This window comes from Megascapheus bottae, chromosome 25 (assembly GCF_031878675.1).
Source record: "Megascapheus bottae isolate mThoBot1 chromosome 25, mThoBot2.hap1, whole genome shotgun sequence".
In the NCBI taxonomy this organism is placed as follows: domain Eukaryota; kingdom Metazoa; phylum Chordata; class Mammalia; order Rodentia; family Geomyidae; genus Megascapheus; species Megascapheus bottae.
The window spans coordinates 23,478,563-23,502,685 of record NC_143533.1 but is presented as its reverse complement, the minus strand read 5'-3'; the positions used below and the strand labels follow the sequence as shown (position 1 = coordinate 23,502,685).

The window sequence follows — 24,123 nt, the reverse complement described above, 5'->3', positions numbered from 1 at the left end:
AAGATGAAGGTCATTGAAAGACCTTGTTTCAAACATATATATGAACATGAAGTCTGAGGTTCTAAGGACATGGCTCAAGAGTACTTGTCTAGCAAGCAGAAGGCTCTGGGTTTAATCCCTAATACCTTCCCCAACCTTACACACACACACACACACACACACACACACACACACACACACACTTTCTCTCTCTTTCTCTCTCTCTCTAAGATCAGCAGCTTAAAGAAGGGGAAAAGCTTCAATTGATGCTTATTTTTTAATATATTGTTGTTATAGAGGTGATATACAGAGGGATTACAATTGCATCGCTCAGGTAATGAGTACATTCTCTATACAGTCTGTCCTATCCCGGTGTATTTTAGATCTAATCCCCACATATCAGAGAAGACGTGCGGTTTGTCTCTCTAAGCTCCACTTACCTCCTGATTTGTTCCATTCCCAACCATTTCCCTACAAATGACATTGCTTGGTTCTTTCTAATGGCTGTGTAAAACGTAAGGAGGGTCTATGTTTAGTTTCTGAGGAACCTCCGGACTGCTGTTCAAAGTGGTTGGACATTTTACATTCCTGCCAGCAGTGCAGTAGGGTTCCTTTTTCCCCACATCCCCAACATTTGTGGTTTGAATTCACAATGTTGGCCAATCTTGCTGGGTGAGACAGAATCCCAGCATTGTTTTGATTTGTATTTCCTTTATGGCAGGGAAGATAGGCATTTCCTCATGTGTTTCTTTGCCATTTTTAATCTCTTCTTCTGAGAAGTCTCTCCATAACTATCTTGTACATTTAATTATTGGCGTATTAGCTTTGTGAGGGGCTAGGGTTTTTTTAGCTCCTTATATATACTGGATATTAGGCCTCTGTCTGATGTATTGCTGGTAAAGATCTTTTCCTGGCTTGTTGGCTGTTTTTCTAGTGCAGTAACTATGTCCTTAGTTGTACAGAACTTTTTATTTTGATGTATTCCCACTTATCAAATCTCTCTCTTATCTATTGTACTCCTGGGACTCTATTCAAGAAGTTTACACCTATGCCTATAAATTCTATTTTTTTTTTGCCAGTCCTGGGCTTGAGCTCAGGGCCTGAGCACTGTCCTTGGACTTTCTCAAGGCTAGAGCTCTACCACTTGAGCCTCAGCACCACTTCTGGCTTTTTTCTATGTATGTGGTACTGAGGAATCGAACCCGGGTCTTCATGCATGCTAGGCAAGCACTTTAACCACTAGGCCAAACTCCCGGCCCCTAAATTCTATTTTTATGTCTATAAGTTCTAATGTTTCTCTTACTCTCTCTTGCAGTAGCTAAAGAAATGGACAACTATAACTAAGCTGTGATTCTCAAGTTTTGGCTGACATAAATAGCTAAAAATACTGGATAAATAAGTAACTGTCCAGTTAATAAAACTAATTTCAAATAAAAGTAAAACAGAAGGATTTCTGTGATCATAGAGAGAAAGTAAACATGCTTGATATGCTACTCAACTTCGCCACTTATTTCCCATGGGACCCTAGGAACCCCCCCCCCCCTCCCCTTGTACCAGGTACCAGGTTTCAGCCTACCAGAGAATCCAGTCTAGGCGCTGGCAGGATCACTAGGTGGCGCCTTGGCTCTACTTTATTGTGAAGGCACAGTTCTTCACTGTCTAGCAACGTTCTACATACAGGTGCCTGGCTTTAACATAGAAACAAATGAAACAAACCCTCTTACAAATATATATATACATATATTCCTCCTTTGGAGTGGAGTCGTGCAACTCATTGTGAACTGGGACATCGATTCCTCTGGGTCTTTAGCAGTGTCGATTCCACGGTTCCAGTACAGAGCCAAGATAAACGGTGTCCCAAACACCGTCTGAATGCACACAACTGCATCCCTCCTGCCCTAAATCTACCTGAGAAATGACATCGTCTAACAGGACTAACATGCCTGTAGTCCTTGCTATTCAGGAGGCTAAGCTAGAGGATTGTGGTTCGAAGCCAGCCTAAGCAAGAGAACTCATGAGACGGATTCTCTTACAGAACAGATTCTCTTTCTGTGCTGCAAATGAATTATGGGGTATTTTCACAATGTTTGGTTAAAAACACAAAGAATGTTGCCAGGAGACTCTCCACAGCACGGGAATGGGGAAGAGCGCCCAGGAGAGGGGTGCGTGTGTCCTCGGCTGGGGTGCCTCTGCAGGGCCTCACTGTGTTTACCTGAACTCCACACACAACAGTCTATGTGGGAGATGCAATTACAAATCACCCTTCCACTCTAAGTATTATAATTATGCTCCCATAAAGTGTGTTTCTGCATTCTTATCTGCAAATTACCCACGCAAGAGACATCTTTTTACTAAATTTTAAAAGGACATAGAATTTAGACTAGAAGAGAACACAGATTTCTTCAGGGAAAAGAAAAGAGTTGGATATGATTTACATCTTCAACTCGACATCCCAAATAAAGGGTTGAGACCCATCCCATGAAGCAAAGGAAGCTCACGACCCTCAAGCTCACCACTAGTTACAAAGTGTAGGATACTTAGGACTTAGCATGTCAGAATATGTGCTCCAACAATTAATGCCTATGAATTAAAGCAGGACAGACTAGGCTAATTTATGGAATGCTGTTGAAGAGAAAATCCTGGCTAAGCGGAAGGAATGGAAGGGAATGGGATGGAGGATGGGAGGGAAATTAAAACAAAAGATGGAGCAGATAATTAGGATAGAAGAGGGGAGAGAAGAGGAGGAGGAGGAGGAAGAGAAGGAGGAGGAGAAAGAGGAGGGGGAGGAGGAGGAGGAAGCAGCTCAGCCCCCTTCCACTGCCCCAGCCACAGTGGGCACTGCAGGCCTTTGTGACCCCATACAAGCAGAAGGGCCAGACCATGTGCCCTCCACTCATTTCCCAGTCTAATTTATACGGAAACCAGAGCTGTGGTGCCCGAGGCTGCAGAGCCTGGGCCAGAGGGAAAGTCTTCACAATAGCAGAGCTGGCGTGCGCTGTGACACCACAGAGCGCCGACCCGTTTTCTTTCAGCGCCTTTGGAAGCCATCAAGTGCTATTCCTGTTACCAGGAGCAGGGAATTTTTAAGTCTTGCACTGACTGCAAACAATAGGGTTTCACAGCACTTAACAAACCTCTGAGCTCTGCGACTTCCAGGGCTCTGGCTGGAGGGATTTTATGGTCTGGTGGTTTCTCAACAGTTAAGTGTATATGCCACAAAAACACAGCACAAAAATAATTTGAAAGAACCATTTTTGTGCTCTCACAGAAAGGTTTAATGAAGGAGCCACACTCCATGATCACAGGCTAATTAAAAGATGCGTCAGCCTACTTTGCTCTCAGGCTTAACTGCCCCCCACACACACCCGTCTGCGAAGAACTAGCTGGGCATGTACTTGTTGATCACGTTGATCTATTCCGAAATGGTTTTTTGTTGTTGTTTTCAAAAGACCCTCCAGAGAAAGAGGTAAGTACCTTCAACTATGTAACTCCAACCCTGCTAAATCAGAAATAGAGTGGCACAAAGAAAATCACGAATGCTGCTTTCCCTACTGACTGAGCCGCATGTGGGAAGCTGGGACACAAGGGTGGCAGGCAGGACCTAAGGCTGGCGTGGCACATCACCTGCAGTAACAGAGGCAGAGACGGCTGTGCCCACGGCCTCCAAGGTTGTCCTTTCTAAGATCAGAATCACGCACAGTGAGTTGTAGCCATGAGCCCCCCAACAGCATACAGGGACTGGCTGTGGAACACAGAAAGAACACGTTGTAGTTTTACCACAAAAAAGGCAGAAAGGTAAGATGTTCATTATCACCGGAATTCATAGAGCCAGCGTCAAGAACACCAAAGTCAGAAGATCAGAGTCAAAGAATGATGAAAGTCAGTGCTCTAAAACTACCCGGACTTACCCACACTCAGCAAACAGTAGGGGCAAGTGCCCTTAACTTGAAACGGCATTACTGCCACAGAAATCGCTGTGCCGTACTTCAATAATGCTCAACAAAACTACATCTTACTTCTTGCTCTTTGAGTTTGAAGGCCTCAGATATTTGATTAATTTTTCCCTTACATCACCCAACTTCTACTAAATATACTTCATCAGTATATTTACTGCTCTTACCTTCTCTTTTTGGCTTGGGGACACTTGTTTTTGAAGAGGAAGGGTTTCACAGAATTAAAGGCAACACTAAACAGATTGCATATGTGACTGACTGTGAGTTTCTCCCCATGGAGTGAGCTGGGTATTGCTTGATCAGAAACTTAAAATTTTTGTGCTTTTTCTTTTGACACTTTAGGGTTTTTTTATTGTGCTTGTTCAAAACCAAGTGTAGTAAGTTCACAAATAACCCAGGTTCATCATATTCTTCTAGTCAAACTTAATATTACTATATGACATTCACACCCAAAATTATGACCTTGGATATATTTTCTACACTGTGGAAAGCCTTTTCTAACAAGTATTTAAATCTCAATCCCTGTTAAGACCTAAGAGACCACTAACTATTGGACTTCCCTTGAGTGACCAGCTCAGAAAATGTCCTAATAAAGAATCTTAGATTTATGTTGATTTTGAGTTCTCATATAATGTAAAAATAAATAAAATAAAAATAAATTGCTACTGCTCAATTAATACTAAATTTAAATATTATAAATAGACTCAAGGGAAAACTTACATTGTTCTATGTTTTTACTTGTCATTCCTTATCTAAACCTAAGAAATGTAGGAAAGAAGACTAGCAGTAAACTTCAAAGCTAGCCACAGGAACTTCACCAAGAACATAACTAAGTGATGATTTCCTTGGCATTACTTACCAAAACACAGATGATATGGGGATGATATGGGGATTATAGATGAAAGCATGCAAATACTTAAGATAGCATTTCAGAAACCACAAAGCAAGCTTCAACAGTCAGCATACACTAATAAATAATCCTCTGTAAAAAGAAGATGGGAAAACAGCACCTCACAAAACTTTAAAACTGGAGAATAACAGAAGGAATATTCTGGGAAAGGCTAAATCTGTGGCACATATGACAAAGGGTCTAGGCTCTACATAGATAGAAGACAGCTTTTCAAGAGAAAAACAAGATAGGCTGGGGGCATGGCTCAGTGGCAGAGCACTTTCCTAGCAAATACAACTAGCTCTAAAGAAAGAAGGAAAGCACCTTAATTTTTTAAAAAATTTGGCCGGGAGTTTGGCCTACTGGTAGAGTGCTTACCTAGCATGCACGAAGACGCAGGTTCGATTCCTCAGTACCACATACACAGAAAAAGCCGGAAGTGGTGCTGTGGCTCAAGTGTAGAGCTCAAGTCTTGAGAAAGTCCAAGAACAGTGCTCAGGACCTCAGCCCCAGCCCAAGACTGGCAAAAAAAGAAAATTTAATGTGGACGATAAAAACTACTAATAGGCTGGTGCCAATGGCTCCCACCTATAATCCTAGCTACTCAGGAGGCAGAGGTCGAGGGCTGCCAGCCCAGGCAGAGGCTTCCCTGAGTCTCTGACCTCAAATAAACTACACAGGAAAAGGTTGGAAATGGCGATGTGGCTCAGGTAATAAACACTAGCCTTGAGCACAAAGAGGTTCGGGGACAGCATCCAAGCCCTGGGTTCAACCCTCAGGACCAGCAAAACAAAACAAAACAAAAAAACTACTAATAAAAATTTGAAACTATTGCCTGTATTCTCTACTAACCAAAGTCCATAAATTATATCATCTTTAAACTATTGATTGGCAGAAATCTAAGAATAATAGCAATGCAGACTTATATAGAGCACCCCGGAACACATTAAACATTCTCTCTGGAGATAAAGGTGGCAACTCCTGGCCAAACTCTACCCATATACTCAAGAGAAACTCTACTCAGGAATAGATCCTAAGAGCTGGGATGGCAGCACACACCTCTAATCCCAGACACTGGGGAGACAGAGAATAGTGGTCCAAGTCTGGCCTGGGCAAAAACAAGACTACGTGTGATACAAGCTAACTAGCAAAAGGAGTAAAGGCCATGGCTCAGATACTAGAGATTGTCTAGTGAGCACAAGGCCTCGAGTTCAACCCATAGTACCACCAAGAAAAAGACATCTTAAAATAATTAAACAGGGACCAGGAGCGTAGCCTAGTGGTAGAGTGCCCCCCCTAGCATGCTCAAAGCCCTGGGTTCAAGTCCTTGGTACCATATACACAGAAAAAGCCGGAAATGGTTCTGTGGCTCAAGTGGCAGAGTGCTAGCCTCGTTACCCAAGGACTGTGACCAGGCCCTGAAGTTCAAGCCCCAGCACCGGCAACAACAATAATAATAATAACAATAATAATAAACAATTAAATGCATTAAAAGTATATTTTCTGCATTTTGGTTTACAATAACTAAAAAAGACCAACTTCATTAAGAATGAAATTGTTGTTTGTAACAAAAAAAATACATGAAAGCACCAAAAAAATGCATCAGGAATTAAAAGGTTTAGGAAGTAAATCACAGAAAGAGAGAAAGTATTAGCAGCACCCCTATCCTACAAAGGACATGTCCCTTACACAACTAACTATAAAGAGCAGGTAGGGAGGAGCTCAGTGACAAGTAAGAGAACATGTACTGGATGCAAAGGATTATGGAAGGTCATTTTAAGATAACAGTTCCATTCCTATAAAGTTCTACATGATTCCACTTCAGATTTTCCTTTGCTCTATGGTCAAATGTCCTCCTGTTTTCCTTTAAATTGCACAGACTTATTTTACATTCTGATAGGCCCCATTCCAGACTGTGCAGTGTGTTGTTCTACTCACGCTTGCGCACAGGGTGTGACAGGGAAGGGAAACGGGAGGCAGCGCCTTGCTGCGCATTTGTGGTCCTCCCATTCTCCCCAGATCTAGATCTCAAGTGCATCTTTCCCAGGCAGTCTCTTTCCTCCTACCAGAAGCCAGGAGTTCAGCCAATCTGTGCCTACCTTCAGCTCGACATTCAACTTGGTGTTTCAGGTCCTAGAGTGGCGTGATCTCATACTCACACCTGACTTCACGAGAGTGTACAGTCAGACATTCTCACGACACTTTCTTTTCCACTCTGCCCACATTCAAAGCAGAGACCGACATAAGTGTCGCCCCACCCCACCCCCACCCTTCTCCCACGGAAGTTTTGTCTCTGTATGGCCTGCTAGAACCCTTGTTTCCAGCCTTTGGAAATCAACAGATGCGGGACAAATACTAGTTAGGACACAGTCATGAAAACCTTCTTCCCACAGCACTCTAGCTGGTTGTGTTTACAATGTACCCTAGATAACTTTTGAAACATCATTAATTCTGGAATGCTTCACTAACACTCTCCGTGAGTTATAACTCAGCTGCACGCCACTTGTGAACCGTTAGGTGGTAATATTTATTGCAAGGAGTCTTGACGGGATTCCTGCATCGAATGACACGGAAACACTCAAGGGCACCATTACCACACACACCTGTCATCACAGAAGAAGAAGCCGTGCCTCCACAGCCTACCAAACACGTTGTATGAGCCCAGGTCATTATGGTCTTCAGGAAAACAATTACAATGGTTTCTACTGTTCTAAACAATGACACCAAAGAGCAGAACCAGTTTTTTGGGCCTTACTTCACGAAACACATTAGCAACGCATCCTGCTCAACCACAAGCATGCTGATGTTTTGTGGAAGTTCTACACAATTTGGAAAAGATGTGTATTGTGGGGCTAGAGGTGTTGTTCAAGTGGCAGCATGCTTGCCTAGCATGTGCCAGACTAGGTTCAATTCCCAGTTTAAAAAAAAAAAAAACCGAAGGAGGAGGAGGAGGATAAGAGCTTAAAGCTTTTAGGATGAGCCTTACATTTGTGGGTGGCCACAAGTTCTGCCTGAAAGTTGGCTGAACCACACAGATGTAAATTAGAAAGACTGAATTTATTGAAAAGTCCTCAGCCTGAATCGTCAAGAATTGTGAGCCTCTACGATTTGTGGGCCTTTGAAAACTCATTTAGCTATTCAGTTCTTTGGTTTCTAATCCACAGAACTGGCTCACACGGTGGAAATGATTCTTCGCATGTTTAAGAACTCGATAAATACACACATCCTATCCATTCTGACCCAGGGTCTAGGTATTCTTCTAGCAGGTTAAATGACAAGAGCATGTCACATAAGCAGAAGAGCACAAGGATTTGTCTGCTGTAGCAAGCCACATTCTTGCCTCAGTGCTCAAACAACAGGCTTAGAGTGCTAAACACTCATGCATTAATAAGCAGTTCACCAAACAAAACCAACCTCTGGGGTCTCCAGGAAACCAAAATAGAGAAGAATGTGGAAAGAAACAGAAGACTTCAGATGATGGAAATAGTGAATAGAAAGGCAATAGAGACCTAAACCTTGTGGTCAATGCATCTGAATGACCAGGACCGTGGAAAGCTTTTCTTAACACTACTTACTACCTATCTTGGGAGACTATTTTGTCATTAATAAAGTCAGTCTGTTGATTCTTCTTTGAAAATGCAAAAACCAAAATTGAATCATCTTGATTTGTGAAAAGTAGAAATGACAGTTTCATTATAGGCATTTTATCATACACTAAAGTTTAAAGATGTTCTTTAAAAAAATACTTATTAGCATAGTAAAGCATTAAATACTTCAGAAAAATTAAGACAGAATGCAAATTACCACTATTTATTTCAATTATATTAATTATATTTATTTTATTATATTAATGTTTTTAAAAAATCTCTAAATCAGCAAAGTTACAAAATATCCTCAATTATGGTTCCTCTTGGCTTCAGAGAAAAGGCAAATTTCATAGAAAGTAGAATATAATTTAGTAAGATAAACATATGTTTACTATATATTATCTAAATAGCATATATACAATTATCAATTATATTTCAATTATATACCAATTCTATTTCATAGAATTGAAACAAAGCTATTTTCAATTTTTGTTTTGGGAGGTTTTGTTTGTTTTGCCAGTTCTGGGGCTTCAACTCAAGGTACTGTCCTTGAGTTTTGTTTTGTTTGTTTGTTTTTTGCTCAAGGCACTTGAACCACAATGCTACTTCTGACGTTTTCTGTGATGTGGTACTGAGGAATTGAACCCAGAACTTTCGCATGCTAGGCAAGCACTCTACCACTAGGCCACACTCCCAGCCTTTTGGGGAGTTTTGGCAGTCATGGGGTTTGAACTCAGGACCTGAGTACTGTCCCTGAGCTTTTACATTCAAGGCTAGCACTTTGAGCCACAGCGCCACTTTCAGGTTTCTGATGGTTGTTTGGAGATCTTGAATTTTATGGCGTTTTCTGCTCAGCCTGGCTTTGAACCATGATCCTCAGATCTCAGCCTCCTGAGTAGCTAGTATTATAGGTGGGAGCCACTGGTACTCGGCTATTTGTTGTTGGTGGGGTTTTTTTTTGGGGGGGGGTGTTTTTGCTGGGCCTGAGCCTGGGCTCTGACTCTGAGCTTTTTTTGCTCAAGACTAGTGCTCTGCCACTTGAGCCACCACACCACTTACAATCTTAAGTTTTTATTATGTCTTGTACCACACATTTCCAAAGCAGTGGCAAAGCCCATGTGCTTAACATGTTCATGGTCCTAACACAATATTAGCTGAATAAATACTGTGTGAGCTGCTTTGGCATTCCTTTATTTAAGAGCATTTGTTTCCTGGTTTATTTGGCATGGTTTTCCTTGGGTGTTAATTTCTGAGTATTCTAAAAGAATAATTATATAGGTTAAAAAAAACACTAATCACACAGGAGTCATCATTGTACTTACTACTCAACTGTCTACCAGAGAAAAAATACCAACAATTTTAAGGTCTACAGATAATATGCAAATGCCACCGTCCCCACAGCCACTTCAATGCCGCAAACACACAATCACATCCCAGTTATGTTTACAGGTCTAATGGCTGTGCACAGGTCCAAAAGGTTGTTTGAACATTGATTTTAATTACTGGCAAGGCTGAACATTAGTGCTTATGATGATTTACTCTTTGTCTAAATGTTTGACTACAATTCATTGAGGCAATAAGTAATAGCCTTTTGTATGTACCAATATCATGTATATTTATAAACAGTACTTTTGTCTACTTACAAATGTGATATGTCTATATTAAAGAAAGCCAGGAAAATAGTGAAAAACACAAGTAATTACATAAAATTCACCCATAATCCCAACACATTTTTCCCTTTAAATAGCATATGAAATAAAAAGTTAACTTCCTTTCTTCTCCTCCCCATCCATCTCACCTTGACTAAAATAATTATCATTAAATTGTTGGCCTCAACTAGGTGCTAGTGGATCACATCTATAATCCTAGCTACTCAGGAGGCTGAGATTTGAGGATCAAGGTTGGAAGCCAGCAGTCCGTGAGATTCTTTTTTTTGGGGGGTACGGGGGTGGTCAGTTGTGGGGGGGTAGTCAGTTGTGGGACTTGAACTCTGGGCCTGGGCGTTGCCCCTTAGCTCTTCAGCTCAAAGTTATCACCCTATCCCTTGAACCACAGTGCCACTTCTGGTTTTCTGGTGGTCAATTGGAGATAAAGAGTCTCATGGACTTTGGTGCCTGCACTGGCTTTGATCCTCAGATCTCAGCCTCTGAGTAGCTAGGATTATAGATGTGAGCCACCTCGCCCAGCTAAAGATTCTCATCTTGAACTCACCACCAAAAAGCTGAAAGTGGTGCTGTGGCTCAAGTAGTACAATGATAGTCTTGAGCAGAAAAGCTCAGGGAGCCCGGAATACGGCCTGATAGTAGAATGTTTACCTAGCATTCATGAAACCTTGGGTTCAATTCCTCAGTACAACATACACAGAAAAAGTCAGAAGTGGTGCTGTGACTCAAATGGCAGACCACTAGCCTTAAGAAAGCAAAAAGACAATGGTCAGGCCCTGAGTTCAATCCCCAGGACTGGGGAAAAAAAGACTTCTATTCTAAAAAATGTCACAAAACTTCAAAAAGTAACTTTCAACAGACCATGTAAGCCAATTAATACCCAATACTTATGAAGCATACAATAGCTTTAAATAGTCTATGTTATAAATAACAAATTCTCACGCAAAAATAACCATGCCCACACACAATCACTAGCAAAACAACACAGGTGATCTAGAGCTACCCTTGCTTACAAGGTAGTCTGCTAGACAGAAGATCCCTTCACGGTCACACAGCAGACGACTGAGAGACCGAGACTGAGACTGGGGCTCAACTCCTCAGGCTCCCAGATATTTATGAAGTACAGTGACTTTTGTAGAATTTGAAAATGGCCACGCGGTATACACTATGAAACCTTCAGCAATTCAAACATAAAAACAGGTAGCAGCTTAGGAAGCCACGTTAAATTGTAACCCCTTGTAGAACGGTCTGAAGTTCAGAAAATAATTTTTTTAAAAAAACTGAAAACGAGCAAACAAAAACAGATAATAGCCTCTGAAAGAGTTGACCATAAGAAATAAAATTGTGAAATGAAACTTTATATGGGAAAGCCCAAACATTTGCTCATGAACATTATTGATTACAATACATTTATCACAGAAAAACAAACACTACTTTCATGAAAAGCACAGCCAGCTGAGCTATTCAGAGCCACCCATCAGGGGCCTCTCTCTTCCCCATCCTCCTTTAGGAGGTTGTACTCACTGCCTCCACATTCTCACCTACAGAATTAGGCCAGAACTCACCTTAGAGGGTGACCATTAGACCATATTAGCAATGCACTTGCAAATACATCTGGCTCAGCGCTGGTACTCAATAATTGCTTTTTCTGCTTCCGTTTTTTCCCACTTAGGTAACCATCAAGCCTTAACAGTTAGCATACTCCTTTAAATGACCCTGGATTAATATGTTAGATTTCTTAAAGAACTCAAAACTCAAATAATGGTAATGCCATGGTTTAAAAGTAGTGACATACAGATTGTCAAGGCACATGATGGGCAGTGTGGGACTAGCAGTGGGCCTGCGGAATACAGTATAATAAACTGAGGCTCTGGTGAACAGCACTCAGCTCTGGATGACCATGGCGGTCACACAGGACGGCATCTTCCCAGTGTGTCCGCTCATGGCAAAAGGGGTTCCTTTGGGTTTGTTCTATAATGGCATTAGCTCATTTATAACACAAATTTGGGGGGGGGGCGCAAACCTCTACACTGGCAGGCTTTGCCTGATTGGCTAGGAAGTACCAACTGTTTTCATAACCATTCAAACAGCACACTGTTTACAGGATCAACATCACATCCATGCAATACCACGTGGAGTTTGCAGGGTCTCCTCATCACCACCACAACACAACAACCAGCTTCACCACATCAACAAACTCATAGGAGGACAAAAATCCTCTGAAAACAGATTGTACTATGTATTAACAAAAGAATAAGTAAAAGGAATCATACACCACAGATAGCAGCACACATCAATAATCCCCGCAACTCAGGAGGCAGGTGCAGAAGGTCTGAGACTGCCAGACCAATCTGGCCTGGAACCTAAGAAGACTCTGCCTTGACAATACCAAAAAAGAAGCTTTCTTTCTTCATCAGTAATTCTAAGTCTTTAAGCTAGAAGCGAGAAAGCATGTAATAGTCTCAAAGGGCATTTAGGATTATTGAAATTAATGGCAAATATATTCATAATTCTGAACAAAAACCAAGTAATTAAGCCATAAATAGATAAGGATGGTTCTACTGACAGCCAAATTTTTCCACAGACACACACACACAAAAAAAACCTTTATGTCATTTTCAGACACAGACCTTTAGGGCAATGGAACATTATTCTCATTTCAGATAGCATTTTTACCAGGATTAGCATGTTCTATAAATCACTAAAACATAATACCACCTAAGACCCGTGAATCATATTTTTAGCTTTTACTTCAGTTCTTAATGACAAATTCATGTCTGATTGACACAAAATCAATCATGAAACGGTGAAAGGAAACTCCGACTTTTTAGTGCCTCTGTCAGCCACTAGAAAGCCTGGACTTGAAGGGACTCACCGCATGTTCTTGATTCTTTCGCAGCTTCTCGTCGATCTCCTTCAGCCGGTTCAGCTGATCTCGTTGCTCTTTGGTGTTTCGCAGCACCTTTTCTCCTGGGGCTATTCCCGTACTTTTTTCACCATCAGGGTTAGCCTCCTAATTTAAATAAATCAACAGATAAAATTCCAGGCTGGTGATCGCTGCTCTCTCGGCGCCCCCCATAGCACTGTGGGTCAAGTGTGCTTCCCTCACAGCACACTGGCCCTTCGGAGCCCTTTACACCTCTAGGATCTAGTTGTTATGAAGTAAGGGTGCGTGGTCATCCAGAAGGCACCCACACAGACATGCTGTCTGGGAAGACAGTGGGTGGGTATGTTACAGATGGACAATGGATGGAGATTTAACAGTGACTGATTAAAAAAAAAAAAAAAAAAAAAAAAAAAAAAAAAAAACCATCTGGATGGGGTGGGGAGTTTGGCATGCACAAAGACCCGGAACCACATACATAGAAAAAAGCCAGAAGTGGTGCTGTGGCACAAGTGGTAGACCTCTAGCCTTGAGAAAACCCAAGGACAGTGCTCAGGCCCTCAGCCCAAGCCCAGAACTGACAAAAAAAAAACAAAACAAAACAAAAAAACCCCTCTGGATTATTTTATCCTGTTCTATTTTTACTTACACTCTCTGTGATTCCTGAGTTCCCATAATGAATCTGCATAACTTTCATAAGCAGGAAAGTTACTTTTTAAAGACAGAAAGAGTCTTCACCCAGAGCTGTTCTTTGCTCTGAAAACATTTTTCTCCAAACCTTCTCTCTAAGTATAGGCCTAGAAGTTCGATTTTTCCTCCAGCATGGCTATCATAATCATTGAGAAAGTCACCTTCTCTTTCCAGGTTTCAGTTTCTTCTCAGAAAGTTTTACTCCATTCTAGCAGCTTGTAAGTCTTTACTTCCCTTCAGTTGGTCTCAACAGAAGGGTGTGTGATATCTTTCCTTAGTCAGAGCCTTTGAGCCACCATGTCATTCAAATATGTGATAGAAGCAGGGCCAAAAGCTGGAAGTGGAGCTGTGGCTCCAGTGACAAGCATTCCCCTTGAGCAAAAAAAGCTAAGGGACTGCACACTGGCCCTGAGTTCAAGCTCTAGGACTGGCATTTTAAAAAAGCAAACAAAAAAAAAACAAAAACAAAAAACACAAAAAGAAGGCACCATAAACCAAAGCAGCCACTGACACTGGCGAAACGCCCCCCACAACCGCACAGCCTAACAGCTCAATGACACGGGGCTCTGTCTGTGGATTCACCCCTGCGATACACAAGGATAACTTTACAATGCCTTCAGCAGACGCTCTCTGTGATAGACACAGTATGTCTAATGAAGCCACAGGGCAGAATTACCCTTGAGGCAAATCTGGATTTGTTGATTTTTACTAATTGATTGCCCAGAGATCCTCTGTTCATTCTTAGAAAAGTATCTCTGGTAATAACTAAGGTCACAGGGGTCTGTGAAGTCAAGTTCAAAGAGAATTGCTCCCAACTTCCTATTATTTGATATGCAAAGAAGACATGTATAAGGGCTGTAACAGCCAGCTTGCCTGTGTTTTCACATTAATAACACTCTCCATGATTAATTTTTGTGTAAGATCTATCTAGTAAAGATATGAGACTCAGAAAATATACCTGGAATAGGTTAATAAAATAGAGTCGCAAACGAAAGAAATGTTTTGAAATGAGGTAAAGGAAAGGACTCATGGACAATTACTGTATAATTCTAAATTTACAATAAAGCAAGGAAAATTCTGAAGAATAAAAATAAATAAATAATAATGCTCTCCATTTCCACAGGTGGCTGACCTTCCTGTCCTCAGGTGGGCCAAGCTGCCTGGCTACATAAGGGGGTAGGGGAGAATCTTTCAAACAGACTGCTTCTATCATGTTAGAATACAGCCATGAAATGGAAAAACTGATGACACTGAAGCCCAACAGAAAAACAAAGAACTACAAACTTCCAAACAATCTGTGAGATACAGGTGGCAAGAGCATCTCCTAGATTCAATAGTCAGGCTCTGGTGACAAGGACCTCTGATGTAACTCCTTGTATGTCTCAGTACAGAAATCTGTGCTCCTATGGCACCCTTCCAAAGGCTTTAGAAACCTTAGAACTAAGCAGATGCTCAGTGAGGGTTCTCTACCTGTGACTCGCATACATGGGAAAAGTCCTAATAACATGATGAAGGGATATATATATATACACATATATGTAGATATGTACATATATGTAGGTATGTATATGTACATACACATATAGAATTAGCCAGATGCTGGTGGCTCATACATTTAATCCCAGCTCCTCAGGAGGCTGAGATCAAAGCCAACCCAAGCAGACAAATCTGAAGGACTCATCTCCAATTAACCAGCAAAAAGCCAGAAACAGAGGTATAGCTCATGCGGTAGAGCACCAGCCTTGAGTGGAAAAAAGTGCAAGACCCTGAGTTCAAGCCCCAGCACTGGCACAAAAGAAAAAAAAAGATAAATACATGCTTCCTTAGCAAATGTTTGTTTTCAGTAGTCTTAAATTATGTAAAATGGCTTCAACATTTCAGAACAAGAAAATGAACCAAATTAGGGAGGCCCTTTGTATTCAATTTAAATTAGTCTAAAAACAAACACCCCTTGTTAGGGAAAGCCATTTCTAAAGACTTTCTGCTGACCAAAAAAAAAAACCCCAAATCTAACCATGAACTACAATTGTAGATTTAGTGAGACTGATGGCATTTACATGAGCCAAACAGAACAGAGGTGATTATTGAATCCAGTTGCTGAGGACTTAAGAAACAGGCTGCTTATATAATTCTATAGCTTAGACATTTTTGAGGAAAGCTGAGATCTAATATGTCTACAAATAAGAAAACTTGAATTATGGATCCACACTCAATCTTAGGTGGGATTTACAATTCGTGGAGTTAGGAGATGGATATGGGAAGGTACCACAGTTAAACCACAGAGCTCAGGAAAAAAAATTGCTTCAATTAGTTTTCTTTTGCTAAAATGAAATAAAAATTTAAAACAGATGTAAAGACAGCAGCCACACAGCATTATTAACATTACCACAATTGCAATAATATGACATTTTTTCCATTGAATGTGACCATGTGCTTTGTGTTACACAAAGAAAATCAGATAAACAAAAGCCAAATGCTTTTTTTTCCTACACTATCTCCATCAAGTTAAGCATCAGGCCAACCCATCTATATGAAAATAAGCTAATCAGTGAGCTCAGAAGGAAAAGAAGGTCCCCCTCTGCTCTTTTCTCAACCAACACCTCAGTAATCTCCCAGCCACAGCTCTACAGTCTGTAAGAATATTCTGCAATAGTATGCTCCTCATCATAGGATTCACTGTCTGGTATTAAAGGCCAATAAGTTAGACAGTCTGTATGCTTTAGCCTGTTCCAAATGCTGTCTTTTCAACACAATATGGTGGGTGGACACTGCAGTGAAGTGGAGAATCTGCATCCCACAGAAACAGCAGTCACTGCACTTTCTATTCAGTAGAGCAGGCCCCAAGCAATGATTTTGGTCTAAGGTCACCATATTTTCTTTGTGTTCCCTGGTTGTGGAAATTGAACTCAGGACTGGAGACCAACCCTGAGCTCTTTTCCTCAAGGCCAGTACTCTACCACTTTGAGCCACAGCTCTATATCTAGTTTTTAGGTGGTTAACTAGAGACAAGAGTCTCTTGACCTTCCCCAGCTTCAAACTGTGATACTCAGATCTCAATCACTTGAGTAGCTAGGATTACAGGTGTTTGTCACCAGCATTCAGCTATATTTTTCTTTTATTTTCCCCAATATGAGTTCACCTAGCTACGTATGCATATAGATATTGAGAGAGAATGACAGGGCTGGGGCTTGAATTCAGGGCTTCAAGCTCCCACCTGGCTTTTGTGCTCAAGGCTGGTACTCTACCACTTGAGCCACAGGTCCACTTTTCAACTTTTGGCTGATTAACTGGAGGTCTTCTGAACTTTTCTGATTGGGCTAGCTTTGAGCCTCAGATCTCAGCCTCCTGGGTAGTTAGTATTAAAGGCATATGTCACCAGTGCCCAGCATAGCTACACATATTTTTAAACATTTTGTGAGCTAAAGAAGACCCATTTTCACGTTCATTTAGATTTCATTTCAGCAAGCTCTACCTGGTGCTGGCTGCAGTCTTCAGTGTCTCTGACCCTTTCTGCCCCCTGCTCCAGTTCTTCTGTCCCTGTCTGCACTCTCTTGTTATGCTCTGCTCTGAATCTCTGCAACACTTGACTTACAGCCCTTGTGCCAGAGACATATGACCACACTATACAGCTTCACAGTTACCTGTGCAGAAGTATAGGAAAGGAGTTCCTAAGTCATGTATTCTACCAATTAACTTCACCCGCTGAAGTCTATGCCTGATAACATGCTGAGCACTTCATACTAATCTTCAGCCTACCTCACTTTATAAATGAGGAAGCAGAGGCTTAGCTAAGAAGGTAATTAATGTCAGGTCCACAGCATTTGTATCCAAGTTTAGGGGTGCATTTGGATGGGATGGAGGTTCCGGCTCTGTGTTCCAGAGGATGTGTGAGAATACTTCAACCCTGCTGCTCTGAAGAGTAAGTCAGAGCACTGCGCCTGGTCCTCTCACAAGGACTCCAAGGACGCTGAGGTGGACCCTGAGGGTGCTGTCAGCGGCCAGCCTGCTTTTAAGGAACATCCGGACTCTACTCCTCCTTCTGAGATAGTGTCGACTGGCCTACAACGAGATCCCTTATCCTAGATAACCTTGGAGGGCCAGGAGCATGGCCTAGTGGTAGAGTGCTTGCCTAGAATGCACAAAGACCTGGGTTTGATTCCTTGGTACCACATACACAGAAAAAGCCGGAAGTGGTGCTGTAGTAGGGCACCATTAGCCTTGAGAATACCCAAGGACAACAGTGCTCAGGCCCTAAGTTCAAGCCCAGAACTGCCAAAAAAAAAAAAAAAGGATATTTTGGAAATCAGAATTATTATTGTGAGGTATTGATATTTAAATCCTTTGAAAGGTCAAGAAAATCCCAGCCATCTATAATTGCAGAGCAAATGATCTGGAGATACTTTTATCACCCTCCTCCAAAACATGATCTCATAAAGTACTGAAATAGTGGGAGGTCAGGAAAGAATTCTACTTTGCAAAGCACTGCTACTCTCTGTACTCCATACTTTCTACCACCTTTGTAAAAGAATAGTTAAGGAAATTACTAAGAGAGGAAACACATTCCTTTAAAACTGTCACAGGAGAGCAACTTGGGAAGCGGGGCCATGAGGATCAAAGTTCAAGGCCAGCCTTTAGCAGGCTGAGATCAAGAGGATTGCAGTTTGAGGCCAGTCCAACATATTCGAGAAACCTGGTCTCAACCAGCAGCTGGCAAAGTAATACTTGCCCATCATCCCTAAAACAGGCAATGGTGGCCCAAGAAGAATGACCAGTGCAGAAAAAGGGCTAGAGGTATGGTTCAGCAATATAGTGACTACCTACCAAGTACAAAGCCCTGAGTTCAGGGCCGGAAGAGTGGACTAGTGGTAGAGTGCCTATCCAGCATGCACAAAGACTAGGGTTCGATTCCTCAATGCCACATACTCAGAAAAAGCTGTGGCTCAAGTGGTAGAGCTCTAGCCTTAAGAAAGCCCAAGGACAGTGCTCAGACCCAGGACTGGCTAAATAAATAAATAAATGGCAGGGGAAGTGCCTTAAGTGACAGAGTACTTCATGCACCAGGCTCTGGGACAGTACCAGAAGAAAGAAGAAAAAACTCATAGCAGCCATCAGCACAGAAAATAGCGCTGCTCTTGCATTTAAATTAAAGGAGCTGAAAAACTTGGCAGAGAAAGGAAGAGTGACTGCTCTGCCAGCACCAAGTCCAGAAAGAATGAAGAAAAGAAGACGCTGAGATGACTGGGAGCTCTGTAATCTCCTTCCCTCCTTTCTCAGGACGACCAAGAGCTAGCTTTCATCGTAACAACGCACTTACAGAACAAGGATTTCCTCAATGACCATAGCTCAGCAAATTACCAACAGGAGGAAAATGAGCCAAAATGGAAGCAGCCAGACGATCCACAATTACAGCAGCTGTCACCAAAAAAACAAAACAAAACAAAAAAAAAACCCCAAAACTGGGAAGAACTGGGTGGAATTGGTGAGCACGAGAGCTAGTTTATCCAGTCATCATCTGCCGTCTTCATGGTCCTGAGTTGAATATACCTGGGCCTTCTGCCTTTCACGCCGTGGAGAGACTGCAGACAGCTCTTGGAGTTTTGTGTCAATTTCAGCCAGCTGCTGGTGCTGGCTGGGTGCTAGTGTATAGCCTTCTCCTGGGACCAGGCCCCCCGGCAGATCACCCTAGGAAGACAACATTACCAGGTCACTCTGGGCCACATTTTCCCCTCAACACCCAAAACACACCATTCGGACTATGGACACACAGCTCAGACACTCACATATACAACAAAGAAATACAATAATTGTGTTGGGATAGTGAAAAAAATGTGTCATGGTTTTCATATCTGCTAATGCCCTAATAAAATATCTTCTTACATTCTGTGTGGCAGTTTTCCCTTGGAATACATTGGCCTCACAGCCTTGCTCTCTAAACAATCTCATGTTCTTCTTTAGAAAAAAGTTTGTGTGAGCCAATCGTGGTGGCTCACGCCTGTCATCCTAGCTACTCAGGAGGCTGAGATCTGAGGATCAAGGTTCAAAGCCAGCCCGGGCACAAAAGGACCTGAGACTCCTATCTCCAATTAACCTCTAGAAAATGGGAAGTGGGGCTTGGCTCAGGGTAGGGTTGTAGCCTTGAGCTGAAGAGCTCAGGGGCAGCGCCCAGGCCGAGTTCAAGCCCTACCACCCACCAAAAAAAGAAAAGAAAAGAAAAAGAGTTTGTGTAGGGCCGGGAGCATGGCCTAGTTGGTAGGGTGCTTGCCTAGCATGCAGGAAGGCCCAGGGTTTGATTCCCCAGTACCACGCACATTGAAAAAGCTGGAACCCAGGATGTGATGAGGACACCTGCTCAGCCATGTTCATCTCTGCACTGTTCACAATAGCCAGGCGATGGAAACAACCCAGATGCCCCACACAGAGGAGTGGATACAAAAATGTGGCAGATAAGATACAATGGAGTTCCACAGAGCCAACAGACAAGATAAAATAATGGCATTTGCTGGGAAGTGGATAGATAGCTCTATGCACCTTTTGTTCCTTTGGTCTTGGCTTATCTCACTTAACAGATCTGAGATAAGCCAAGACCAAAGGATCGAAAGGTGCTTAGCCTTCTTGATATGTGGGCATTGGATCCAAACAACACAAGAGCAATGACTCCGTACTCAGGCAATCCAGGTCACTGACGTGAATCTGGAGATATAAATATATCTATATAGATATACATTCTATGGACATATATTGACATATAGATCAATGTGTCTCTATGACATACAAAAACTCAGCTTAATTTTAATTTTAATTACATTCTTAAGTTTCTGTGCCAGTGATTGCATATAGAGAGAGATTCCTTTCTTGAATACTTGGTTGCTGAACATGACATTTGTAATATGATGTAAAAACTTAGTGTTCATAAAAACTTTTTTTTGTGGGTCACGGGCTTGAACTCTGGGCCTGGGCACTGTCCCTGAGCTCTTCAGCTCAAGGCTACCTCCCTACCCCTTGAGCCACAGTGCCACTTCTAGTTTTCTGGTGGTTAATTGGAGATAAGATTCATGGACGTTAGTGCCTGGACTGGCTTTGAACTGTGATCCTCAGAGCCTCCTGAGTAGCTAGAATTACAAATGTGAGCCACTGCACCCGCAACAAAAACTTTTAACCTTAAAAAAAAAGATAAGTATAATAATTTTTTTAAGCTGGAAGTGGTGCTGTGGGACTCAAGTGGTAGAGCTCTAGCCTTGAGAAAGCCCAAGGAAAGTGTCCAGGCCCTGAGTTCAAGCCTCAGGACTGACAAAAGAAAAGAAAAAAGTTGTGTCGGGCTAGGCCTGGTGGGCATGCCTGTAGTCCAGCTACTCAGGAGGCAGAGACAGGAGAATCATGGTTGGAAAAAGTCAGTGAAACCCTATCTCTAAAACCCCACCAGGCATGGTGGTGCACACGTGTACTCCTAACGATGTGTGTGGTTCAAGAGCCGCCCAGGCAAAGCATGACAGCCTATCTGGAAAACAAGCTCAAAGCAAAAAGGGTTGCAGATGGGGCTCCACTGGTAGACTACTTGTCTGGCAAGAACACGGACCTTGATTCAATCCCAGTACTACCAAAAAAAAGAGGGGGGGGAATGGATGGCGGGTGGACAGGCAAGCAGATCTAAACCAACCTGAAGTTATTGTTTTGCGTTGAGTATAACTAATCATATACAATTCTCATTTTAAAGATATCCCCCCCCAAAAAAACACAAAAAAACACAAAGGAAGGGAGGATATAGTAGCAGATAACTTCCTAAACTGAAGAAAGATTCAAACCTTCAAACAGGAAAGACCTACAAGATACTGAGCAGGAACAAAGATACATTTAAAGACATACATAAATAGAACAAGACAAGATGTAGGGAAAGGGCCTGACTCTACAAGAGGATAGGATGAAGACTGCAAGCTGGGAGGGGAAAAGGCAGGTATACTGAAGGGTAAAGCGAATTGAAACACCATATATATATATATATATATATATAGTGTGTGTGTGTGTGTGTGTGTGTGAGAGAGAGAGAGAGAGAGAGAGAGAGAGAGAGAGAGAGAGAACCCACCAAACGCTGTTTGAAAGGGGGCAAGAGGAAAGGAATAGAAATAGGATGGAAGAGGTAAATTTACCCCTTCAAAGTGCACTGTTTGAATCAATTAAAGTATCACAGAGAAACCCCTTGTACTACAAATCCGTATTCATTCCAAGTTAAAATAAATCAAATAAAAATATATACATATATATTCAGTCTTTACAGCCACAGAAAAAATTGTGACTTCTCCAAAAAAGAAAACCCTACATGCTTCCAGAAAGACAGGATCTTGCATCTAAAATTCAGTTAGCATTCAAGCTGTCATTCATGTGAAGGAAAAGAAAAAATAGAAATAGCCAATTGCCCATGGCTCGTGCCTATAACCCTAGTTACTCAGGAGGCTGAGATCTGAGGATTAAAGTAGAAGCCAGCCCAGGCAGGCAAGTCCACGAGACTCTTATCTTCAATGAACCACTCAAAACACCAGGAGCTGTGCTGTGGCTCAAGTGACAGAGGGGAAGCTCAGGGAGAGCGCCCCAGGACTAGTAAAAAAATAAGCAAACAATTAAATATACAAACACTCAAAAATTATCCACATACCACCACTTCTCAAAGAAAAACTGTTCAGGGCCCGGGAGTGTGGCCTAGTGGTTAAAGTGCTTGCCTAGCATGCATGAAGACCCGGGTTCGATTCCTCGGTACCACATACATAGAAAAAAGCCAGAAGTGGTGCTGAGGCTCAAGTGGTAGAGCTCTAGTCTTGAGAAAATCCAAGGACAGTGCTCAGGCCCTGAGCTCAAGCCCAGGACTGGCAAAAAAAAAAAAAACTTTTCAAAAATAAGTCTAGACAAATAAGAAAATATTTATACAAATAATTAGTTGAGTCCAGATACCAAGTTAGTAACATAAAATGTGTGGCCAAATTTGGTTCAGAAGGATTCAAAAAAAAAAATAACTTGCTGTTTCGAAGGTAAGAAAGGAGGATATTCTGTTTGCTCACCAGGAATTCAATTTAAATAGAATTTACTATTGACAGAGTTTTTCCCATGAAAATCTGAATGCCTATTTTCTCTCAAACCTTTGGAGATTCTGGCAGCCTGGCCAAGGATCTCCACAAAGGAATCACGGAGCAGGGGCTGGCTCTGGTTCACTGGGGCTGCCAGCCCCATTGCGTGCTGTGCACTGTGAGTCCTTTCTAACCTGTGTTCCAGGTGAGGTTCTCAGCTGCAGAAGCCAAGACAGCGGGTCTTGTTCTGTGATTTATTGGCGTGCGTTCAGGACAGGGGTGTGAAGCAGGCAGGCACAGAGTGAAGCAAAGACAAGGTCTCAACTCCACTCTGACCCCAGGAGAGCACCCAGAGTAACCCCTTCCTGAGGTGAGGAGCCCGGGGTGGGGAGTAGTTCCCTTCTAGCTCAGTCTGTGCTGCCTCCAAAAGCCCAGGGAACCAGATGGCCAAGATCAACAAGGCAGGAGCAGAATGGTGTGTGGTGTGCTTCAGGAGTGCTGAGGACTACCCTGAAATACCATGACTCCATGTGGGGAGACGAAAGGAGACACATTCACTCAGCCTCTGTGACGAGGCCAACACCCTAACAAAGCGTACTGTTGTCATAAGTGATACATACTCACTCCCAAAACGACTTAACATAATCTATGAGGATCCATAACAGATTTACCAAGAATGAATTTGAAAACATCAATTTTAAAAACAAATGTATAAAACAGGATTTTTGCTGGGCACCAATAGTTCACATCTGTAATCCTATCCTCTCAGGGGGCTGAAATCTGAGGATCAAAGTTCAAAGCCAGCCCAGGTAGGACAATCCATGAGATTTTTCTCCAATGAACCAGCTGTCCACAGAGCTGTAGCTCAAGTAGAACAATATCAGCCTTGAGCAAAGTCAAGTGAGCCAAGTGACAGCCTGAGGGCCTCACTTCAAGCCCCAGCACAGGTACAAGAAAAAAGATTTTCTAGGGCTGGGAGTTTGGCCTAGTGGTAGAGTGCTTGCCTAGCATGCATGAAGCCCTAGGTTCAAGTCCTCAGTACCATATATATAGAAAAGCCAAAAGTGGTGCTGTGGCTCAAGTGGTAGAGCTCTAGCCTTGAGAAAGACCAAGGACAGTGCTTAGGCCCTGAGTTCAAGCCCCAGGACTGGCAAAAAAAGAAAAAAGGAAAAAAAATGTTCTAAACTCAGAAAATAATGTCCTATAACCTAAAAAACTAGGAAAGTTGTGCCAAGGGGCTGGCAAGACGATAAGAAATTCAAACTTATGCGTACATACCTCAGCTCTGGGCAGCTCCGAGTCTAAGTCCTTCAAAAGTTCCTCCAGCCTTTTCTTGTCTTTATCAGCCATGACAACAGGGTCTCTTGAGTTTTTGACCAACTGCAGAATATATTACTGAGATATATTAAATACTCAAAACAATCCAT

General features: G+C 42.2%; 1 protein-coding gene across 1 annotated transcript in view; it reads right to left on the bottom strand.

The window, feature by feature from the left end:
* Fsip1 (fibrous sheath interacting protein 1) overlaps window positions 1-24,123 on the bottom strand; it is an 82,585-nt gene that overhangs the window by 38,422 nt on the left and 20,040 nt on the right. The window contains exons 8-10 of the mRNA XM_090318630.1: window positions 23,975-24,076; window positions 19,191-19,328; window positions 12,948-13,085 (exon numbers count right to left, since the gene is read on the bottom strand). Coding sequence (XP_090174756.1) covers window positions 12,948-13,085; window positions 19,191-19,328; window positions 23,975-24,076 — 378 coding nt within the window. The remainder of the gene's footprint in view (window positions 1-12,947; window positions 13,086-19,190; window positions 19,329-23,974; window positions 24,077-24,123) is intronic.